Source organism: Panulirus ornatus, chromosome 13 (genome assembly GCF_036320965.1).
Source record: "Panulirus ornatus isolate Po-2019 chromosome 13, ASM3632096v1, whole genome shotgun sequence".
In the NCBI taxonomy this organism is placed as follows: domain Eukaryota; kingdom Metazoa; phylum Arthropoda; class Malacostraca; order Decapoda; family Palinuridae; genus Panulirus; species Panulirus ornatus.
Window position 1 is genome coordinate 50,880,098 of NC_092236.1, and position 9,837 is coordinate 50,889,934.

Consider the following 9,837-nt stretch of genomic DNA (forward strand, 5'->3'; position numbering starts at 1 on the left):
CAAGGAATAGAGTGAATTGGAGCGATGTGGTATACCGGGGTTGACGTGCTGTCAGTGGATTGAATCAAGGCATGTGAAGCGTCTGGGGTAAACCATGGAAAGCTGTGTAGGTATGTATATTTGCGTGTGTGGACGTATGTATATACATGTGTATGGGGGGGGGTTGGGCCATTTCTTTCGTCTGTTTCCTTGCGCTACCTCGCAAACGCGGGAGACAGCGACAAAGTATAAAAAAAAAAAAAAAAAAAAAAAATATATATATATATATATATATATATATATATATATATATATATATATATATATATATATATATATATATATATATATATATATATATATATATACGACATTTATAACTGCGTTATGATGTAAGATATCAAAATACAAAGACGGAACTCAACAACATTTATAACTGGGTTATGATGTAAGATATCATGATACATAGACGGAACTCAGCTGGGAAACAGCATTATAACAGATATCACACGTCTGTTGTTGCAAATTGCTTGCTAGACTGGGATGAAGGGTGGCACATGAATTTTCACACCGATAAGTTCAGAGTTTTACCACATTACAGTATACACGAGAAGGCAAGCTACTGCAAGCCCCTTTGTAGAGTTACAAATCGTAAGTAAGGAAAACGGCGAAGGTGAAAATCATGTAAGGCGACCTGAGGCCATAGCAAGCATCGCGCAGAATCGGTGAAGAAGACGAGCAAAAATGCGAGGTTTCATATGTAAGGCAGTCGAGTTACTGTGGCTCATCCCTGACTTGCATATTGTGCTCAGAACTGGTCGTCCTCATCGAAGAAAAGGCGCGAAATTGAAAGAGTATAGAGCTGCAGGCGACCAAGGTGATCCCCTGGTGGAGGAATCTATCCTTTGAAAGCCTATTCTATAGATCCGAAATCTACTTAGCTTCGGAAAAAAAAAAAGAGGATCGAGAGGCGACCTGATACATGCATTTAGAATTATGAAAGGCTTCAGCAACGTTGATCTAAGCAGGTATTTAAGACTAGATCGGTCTGATTTCACTTATGGTATTGGATAATTTCACTTATGGTATTGGATAATTTCACTTATGGTATTGGATGATTTCACTTATGGTATTGGATGATTTCACTTATGGTATTGGATACAGTATAACTCGCGGGCTAAGTATTTGCTTCGAACGAGGCAAAGTAATTTTTCTTCAAGGAGAGTGTCAAAATGCGGAATGATTTACCAACAATGGAAGGTAAAAGTTACCTTATACGACCCGTTTGTATAAACAGATGTGTCAAATACTTCGCTCAAAGTCCAGGAATGACATTATATGCATCCTTGTCTGACATAAGTATCCACCGAAATAATTAACCTGATTTAACTCAAATGTCTCGAAACTCTGCGTTTCTAATCTCTTCCACAATCACAAAGAGTCTTAGAAAAGGTGTCAAATGCTGTTTGAATTCCTTTGTACTTCCCGAACTCCTGTGTCGTAAAATTGGTGAGAGATTTGTAAGTGTTGCTACGACATGGAATATTGACCTCGAAAACACACGAGCGTTGGACTGGTTTAGTCTTTGGCGAAGGGCGTTGCAAAGTTGCAGTCAGACTGACCCTGCACACACCTCGATTCATAATAATATTGTCTTCCCACTAGATGTTGTAGCCACCACTGCTTAGAGCAAACTGTAACTTTATAACCACCACTGCTTAGAACAAACTGTAACTTTATAACCACCACTGCTTAGAACTAACTGTAACTTTATAATCTCGATAAGTACATAGATGTAATGTCTTTGTATTAGATAAACGAAAGTGTATGTTCAGTATGTAAAGGCATTGTGGAGGGATGAACGAGAAAAGAGAGTTTAATCTTAATTCTAAGATCAGTAACTACACGCACACACACACACACACACACACACACACACACACACACACACACACACACACACACGTCTCCAAGTAGGGTACCCACCTCTGACACTAAGGTGGATTCGAACACGGATCTGTCAAACGTCCAGGAGTCACAGGTGGCAGTGGAGGCGTTAGGCTCGATGGGAGGCAGGTGGTTGAGCCCCGACCCGCCCAACCGCGCCACCTGGGAGGCCAGTTCAGTGTAGTTATGATCGTAGTACTCACACTTGGCGTAACCATCTCTGTCACTCCTGTTGAATGTAATGAAAGGTAATCACCACCATCCCGTTTTCGTTAAAGCTATGATTAATCCTTAGAAAGATAATTGTATACTTCTTTGCATTCATTTCTTCCCCTGTTCGTATGCAAATGAGAAGCTTGAAGATTCACAGGAGCTCACCAGGGTATGGTGTGGTTCCGTAAGTCTAACGGCGCGAAGGTCTGCAGGTCCTCCTCCTCTTGCGCTCCAGCTTCGAACCCCGGCAGGCGACACCAATGCTCTGGGGTGTAGCTCAGGAAAGCTGTAGGTAGAAATGAATTTGTTTTTTTTTTTACAACTTATCACAACAACCAGGTGATGTTTGTATGTGGTGATCACCGACTGGGTTATAGACAGTTGTGATCTGGGATGACCCAATGTTATCAATGGTTTATGACCTGATGTTCTTCTTCAAATGTTATGACCTCAAATGTTATGCTAAGAGGTTGTTAAGCCCAAGTCTTTCGCTTGGGAAGGAGGTCGTCAAGTGTGTGTATGTGTGTGTGTGTGTGTGTGTGTGTGTGTGTGTGTTCAGATCCCATCACCAGCAGGTAGCAGTTCGAAGAATTCCAGCGCTTCGTTGTAAAGTGACAGCAAGTGGGTTTATGGTCAGCGAGGGAGGAAGGAGGGAGGAGGGAGGTGGATGTCTGTGTCTTCGCTGGCGATGGTGTTTAGTGTGATGAAGGCTATTACGGCTGAGGACCCCAGTCTCGAAGCTCACATTATGGCCTCAGTTGAATAGCTTAAAGTGGAGGCCAAGGAGGTGGAAGAAGGTAGGAACCAAGACGTTCTTCCTGGGGATTTGAGTTTCCATGATGCAGGAGAGAGAACGTGCTTAGTCTAATGCCACTTCCACGCGTCGATTTCCAGGAATGTCTCCTCATGGAAGAGCCTGGATGATCATGTAGCTCACATGACACTATGTCATTGTGGGAATATTTTCTCACTTGTTTTGAATGTAATAGTCTTCCTCTCACCTACGGATATTCAATCCTGGGACATGGGAAAAAAAAGGAACATCCACATTTATATGAAAAGAAATCATTAAATGACTTTAACATAAGGTCGATTCTTTCCCGTTAGGAAAATGAAATAGCGCATTACAGTCAGTTAAGCTCCCTTTTCTTGTAATATGTCATTTCTGAAGTTATAAATGCGCAGCAAGTACGTTGATATAATTCTTGTGAGAATTTTGTCCTTATGCATGCTTTTTCTTTTACGATAGCTTCAGCATTTGCAACTGGTTGCCTCTCGTAACCAAGATATCTCATTGGGGTAGACGAAATCTGGGTCAGTTTGATACCCCCCCAAGACCCCATTTTCTGACCATCTTTAGCGAAAACATCCTTACCAGTCTCGCTTCTCCTTTGACAGTTCTGTACTTCCACCTCTTGACTCAATGAACATACTTGGTATTACTGGAACATCCAACCTTTGCTTGAAATGCCACTTGACGGAAATAGCCAAGCCTGCCTCTAAGAAACTAGGAGTCTTGATCAGTTGTCGAAACTTCTCTTGTTCTTCTGAACAGTTGTTCCGTTTATACAAAGGATTGATCCTTCCTTGTATGGAGTTACTGCTCTCACATCTGAGGTGGTTCTAGCTCTGCATCCTTACTTGACAGAGTTGAGTCGTAAGTGGTCCTACTTATAAACTCTCCCAGGCTGACTTCAAAACTTGATCCCCTTGCCCTACTCCGCAATGTTGGTTCACTTTCCCCTTTTCTGTAGGTATTACTTTGGTTTTTGCTCCCGAGAGCTGGCTGCTTGTGTGCCCCCCACCACTAGCTAGACCACGCAATACTCGGCAAGCTGCTGCGTCGCATGATTACTGTGTGGCCGTAGGCAACTCAAGGGTGGGCCGTTTTGATACCTGCTTCTTTCCCTACACCTTGAAGCTTTGGAACTCTCTACCTTCTCATGTCTTTCTCAGTAACTATGACCTGGCATATTTCAAAAGACAGGTTTTTCACTTTTTCGAAAATTTATAAATACTTTCCCTTGTCTCTTCATTTTCCTGTTCATAATCCTCCCTTGATATTTCACTTTAGGCATGCCTTTGACGTGGACTTTTGTCCCTGACTGGAACCTACAATGTAAAAAGAAGAAAAAAGAAAAAAAAAGGATTTCCTAATTGTAATGATAATAGTGATAATAACATTATCTTATCATCATTATTACTATTATTATTATTATTATTATTATTATTATTATTATTATTATTATTATCATCATTGTTATTATTATCATTATTATTATTATTATTATTATTATTATTATTATTATTATTATTATTATTATTATTATCATCATTATTATTATCACTATCATTATCATTCAGTTGTAGATATTATAACTCTTTGGCGTGAGTTATTAGTGAGGGAGTCTCCAACAGGGCAGTGAAGAGACGTGGTTATGTGTAGCTAAGGCTAGACACACATAGCGAGTCTGGACACGTGCCAGGTCCGGACACGTGCCGAGGTCAGACACATACTTAAAATTTTCATCCAGCTTATGCCTTCCTATCTTTGCTACCTTAGTCAGGAAAGGAAAGAAGAAGAAGAAGAAAAAAAATGAAGGGGTTGTTGGCGAGGTGGGTGTTTGAGTCTATTTATACGAGGTTGTGTCGCAGTTTTCTGATTAACGTGAAGAGAAACATCACTTTTAAAGAAGAAGAAGAAGAAGAAGAAGAAGAAGAAGAAGAAGAAGAAGATAAGGGATATATCTAGCAGAAGAACAAGATGTCTTCAGGAATGTATGTTCAACTGGCATACTCCTCCTTCTCTGGCCCTGCAGACGATATGTATTTTGACCAGCCATGCCCCACCTCCTTAGTGTAGCGGTGGTTCTATCCGTCGTAACACATCCCAGCAGGATTCATGTCCTTGTCGTAAAAAATAAGATAGAAATGGTGAAGTATTTTCAATATTATTTTTTCTTCTTCTCGCCAAATATCACCTTAGCGTTCAAGGGACGATTTCTAAAGTGAAGTGACATTTAGATGTTTGTGTACAATCGTGGTGAGTCTCACTCTCCATTTGAACTCTTGTGGTTTTTCTTTCGGGGTGGAAGACCTGATCTTATCTATGGCTTTCTCCTCAAAAGGCTTGAGGTCCTCCTGAAGTTTTTCATGATTTCAAGTCACGTGGGGAAAAAGGGGTGGAGGTTCTTTGAATCTTACACAACGATGCAGAAGTAAATGTTCTTTGTCATCTTCTATATTGATGAAGAGGTGAATATTCTTTGTGATCGTATACATTGATGCATGTGTGAAGATCTTTCGATTATACTGTGTGGCGAGATGATATGTAGTGTGTGAGGGGGGTCGTAACAGCACACATGAGGAGAGTGTAGGTTTAACATGGAGACAACAATTAAGGAATGTATTCAGAGTTTGGAGTAATATTGCTACAATAGCGCTGGCGATGAAATCTCTCTGTGGTGGAAATTAATGCTGGAGATGTAATCTCTCTCTCTCTCTCTCTCTCTCTCTCTCTCTCTCTCTCTCTCTCTCTCTCTCTCTCTCTCTCTCTCTCTAGTGGAAAGCAACGATCAAGTTTAATCTAACAATGTAACAACAGGTGATTAGATAAAGCCACCAGTTGCTATGTGATGTAATTACATATCTTTGATTAATCGCTTTATCAGTCGATACTTCTCTTTGATTACGAGTGATCGACTTTTGTCTTCATTGATCTACATATGAGAGCAACTATGTCATTGGGGGCTTGTTTGTTGCTAGTTCTGTTGTTTACTAGTTTATATAAACTATCCTCTAATGTTTGTGTATTTACATTTAACGTTCTGATAACTTTAATTACAACGAACGCATCGGTCGCCTCTCCTACGTACTTCTGTGTAGGAAGTCACTGTACGACACCCGATAGCGGTCGGCTGAACTGCCGGACGTACGATAACTATGACCTGTTCATTAAGATCATTTCTTTATATATGGCTGTTTACATCATACATTAAGAAAAAATCGTTCCAAGCAAGTCACGTAATAAATAGATTATTTTTTGCCAACTTTCTCTTCCATCTATAGGATTTTTTTTCCTTTTATTCATTAAATTCTCGATTTGTATGAGAGAGAGAGAGAGAGAGAGAGAGAGAGAGAGAGAGAGAGAGAGAGAGAGAGAGAGAGAGAGAGAGGAGACCCTTGATTCGACTAAGAAAAGTTTTAAGCTGGAGATACTGGAGGATAAGGAGCTACGGAGTACTGCGTGGGGCGGGACGGGCGTGGGAAGGGAGTAAACTGCCTTGTATTACGTGGGATGGGAGGGAGGGAGAGAGGGAGAAAGAGAGAGGGAGGGATGGCATGTATGTCTCCCTCTGCAGGTGTTAGGACGAGGGAGATCAACTCTTAAAATGTCCATCATGACTTCCAGGATGTATCGTGTTAGTAGGTGACATGCAGGCAGGCAGGCAGGCAGGCTGGCTGGTGGCTCTGGCCTCAGATAGAAGTCTGTGGGATGGGTGCAAGCACGTACGTGCATTCGTCTGTCTGTCCTTGCGTGCGTGCGTGCAAGCAAGAGGAGGAGTCACCAAAGAGGCACACGGACACGTGTGTGTGTGTGTGTGTGTGTGTGTGTGTGTGTGTGTGATGAATGCACGCGTGATATAAGACGTTACATGAATATAAATCATGTTAGTATTTTCTCTTTTTTTTTTTGTCACAGGCATAACTTCACATCAAGGCCGGAGTCTTGATTGAAATATATAGAGAGGTTTATGAAAAAGAAGAGACAAGGGAAAGTATTTACGAACTTTAGGGGTAAGTGGAAAAACCTGCCTTTTAAAATGTGCTAGGTCATAGTTATTAGGATAAACATGAGAAGGTAGAGTGTTCCAAAGTTTCGGCATGTTGGGAAAGAAACAGTTATCAAAACGGCCCACCCTTGAGTTGCCAATGGCCACACAGTAATCATGTGACGTAGCAGCTTGCCGAGTATTGTATGGTCTAGCTAGTGGTGGGGGGTACACAAGCAGCCAGCTCTCGGGAGCAAAAACCAAAGTTTACTTATAGAAGACGGAAAGTGAACTAACATTTTGGCAAAGGGCAAGAGGGTCAAGTTTGGAAGGTAGCCTGGAAGAGTTTATAAATAGTACCGCTTTCGACTTAACTCTGTCAAGTCAGGATGCAGAGCTAGAACCACCCCAGATGTGAGGGCAGTGCTCCATACGAGGACGAATCAATTCTTTGTATAAACGGAGCAACTGTTTAGAAGAAAAAAAGAAAATCTCGACACCTACACAACACACCCAGTTTTTTTGAGGCAGACTTAGCTATAGTCGTAATGTGAGGCATCTAAGAGTGAATGCACGTTCCAGTAATACCAAGTATGTTCATTGAGTCAAGAGGGGAAAGTACAGAACCGTCAAAGGAGAGACGAGACTTGTGAGGAGAGTTGTCGATAGAGAGCTGAGTGGAAACTGGGTCTTTGGAGGCATTAAACTAAACCGGATTTCGTCTAACCCACTGAGATATCCAGCACAAATCTGAGTTTATTGAGGAAGCTGTGTCAAAACGAGATGCAGATCGAGTGAGAGAAGAAGCAGAACTGAAGGATGAGGGGGAGTGAAGTATTGAGGCATCAGTGTATGAGCGCATTTGGTTATTTATGGAGGAGAGGAAATCATTGGTCAAAAAGGAGAAAAAAGTGTAGGGGACAGGAGAGAATCTTGAGGGACACCGTTGTTGATGGAGAAAGGGGGAGAGGCTGATCCATCAACAACCAATAGAGATAGATCGGCAGGAGAGGAAGCAAGATATGAGGGAGCAAAGTTAAGATTGAAAGCCAAAATAACGGAGCTTAGAGATGAGGCCCCGATGCCGCACCTGTCAAAAACTTTGAATATGTCAAAGGCAACTACTGTTTAGGAATGAACACCAGATATTAGTAAGATAGGAAAGAATATTACCAGTAGATCTCGCTGTACAGAAGCCATACTGGCGGTCAGATAGAGGACTGTGAGATTCAAGGTGTCTAAGTATATGGAAGTTGAGGAGGGATTCAATACTTTGGAAATGGTAGATGTCAAAGCAACTGAACGACATTTAGAAAAGCAAGAATGGTTACCCTTCTTCGGGATGGGATGTGCCAACGCATGCTTCCAAGAAAAATAGATAATTCTCGTTTTTACACAGAAACGAAATAGACGAGCAAGCACAGGTGCAAGTTCGGAGGAACACCCTTTCAGTAGACGAGGAAAGTCAGAAAAGAATTTTCGTAATATTTACGTTTAGTAGGAGCGGCTGGAGAGAAAGGTTAAAATAGAGATACACTTAGAGTGTGGTCAGATGGAACAATTTGGGTGCGTGATTATGTAGTTACATTGGAATGGACTAAAGGTGAAAAAAACAAATCCAGAATTTTAGGAGAGTGGCCACAGCGGTCAGGAATACGGATAGGACGGGAGATGATTTGCTGTAAATCGTTGAGAATAGAGAACGTGAAGTCTTCAATCCCTCCACCATACGTATGGGAGGAATTCAACCCTTCCCTATGGTGAACGTTGAAATCCCCTATATATAAAGGATCTCGGTTTGCAGGTGAGAGGACGCCACAGTCTCACAGCAGGAGCTTCGATAGTGGACGAAAGATATGAAATTTGTAGAATCAGAAAAGCCGTAGACGAAACAGAGGTAGTGAGTGGTGGGATGAAGAAACAAAGTTGCTGTTCAAAAGGAGAAGGGGAGGCATTAAGGCTCTATTTACAGGGAAGGTGTGCAAATGATTGGGAGATGTACAAGAGAAGTTGGGGTGAGCGAGTATCAGTAAATTCTATGGGGAATGATATGGTCTGAAGTAGGTTGATCATGTACTAAAGCAAGAGAACAAATAGCAACAACGGTGAAGGGATCACATGGGGGTAGCGACAACACGTAATGATGAAGTGCAGAGGAGATGGAGTGTGTAAGTTGAAGGACTATTGAATGTGTTTGATGATAGGGTGGCAGATTTAGGGTGTCTTGGTCGGGGGTGGTGTGCGTAGAGATAGATAGATAGATAGATAGATAGAGATAGATAGATAGATAGATAGATAGATAGAGAGAGAGAGAGAGAGAGAGAGAGAGAGAGAGAGAGAGAGAGAGAGAGAGAGAGAGAGAGTCATGGAGAATGGTGGTGGTGTGGTGAAGAGTGAAGAGGTGGTGAAAGCCCACCAGAATCACTCCGTCACCGCTACCACACTACCACCACCACTGTGGTCAATCCACCACCATCCCTACACTACCACTGTAGTCCATCCACCGTATATAATAGGAGACGTTCACTCTTCGATGGTGAAAAGTTCGGGATGGAAGCGGCCCAGAGAGCGACCACTTGGAAACTCCATATGGACTGGTATTCGAACCACGTCCGGCAGATACGTGTTTTAAGAATAGATCCTCATTTATTGCTCACTTATTCTTTGTGTTGTCTTGGATACTCTGTGGCTCGAGACTGCCTCTCTTTTCCTTTTCCTTTACTTTGAGAATTCAAGAGAGGGTAGTAGACTATCATTTAGGGGAGAGATTAAATCTAGACAATGGTGCTATATCATAATAGCATCTATAAACAGCAGGGAATCATATATATATAGATCATACATATATGAGAGTAAACAGGATGGAGCATCTATCACTTTTTATACATTTCTGAGGAGCCTCAGCTGTGTTGATCTATGTGGCAAC

At 41.8% G+C, this 9,837-nt stretch overlaps 2 protein-coding genes across 2 annotated transcripts in view; one reads left to right on the forward strand and one right to left on the reverse strand.

Annotated features, from left to right (window-relative positions):
- The window catches only part of LOC139752869 (glucoside xylosyltransferase 2-like), a 172,682-nt gene that overhangs the window by 23,812 nt on the left and 139,033 nt on the right, over positions 1-9,837 (forward strand). The window lies entirely within an intron of this gene.
- LOC139752866 (organic cation transporter protein-like) overlaps positions 1-9,837 on the reverse strand; it is a 54,696-nt gene that overhangs the window by 14,786 nt on the left and 30,073 nt on the right. The window contains 2 exon segments of the mRNA XM_071668863.1: positions 1,966-2,155; positions 2,305-2,425. Coding sequence (XP_071524964.1) covers positions 1,966-2,155; positions 2,305-2,425 — 311 coding nt within the window.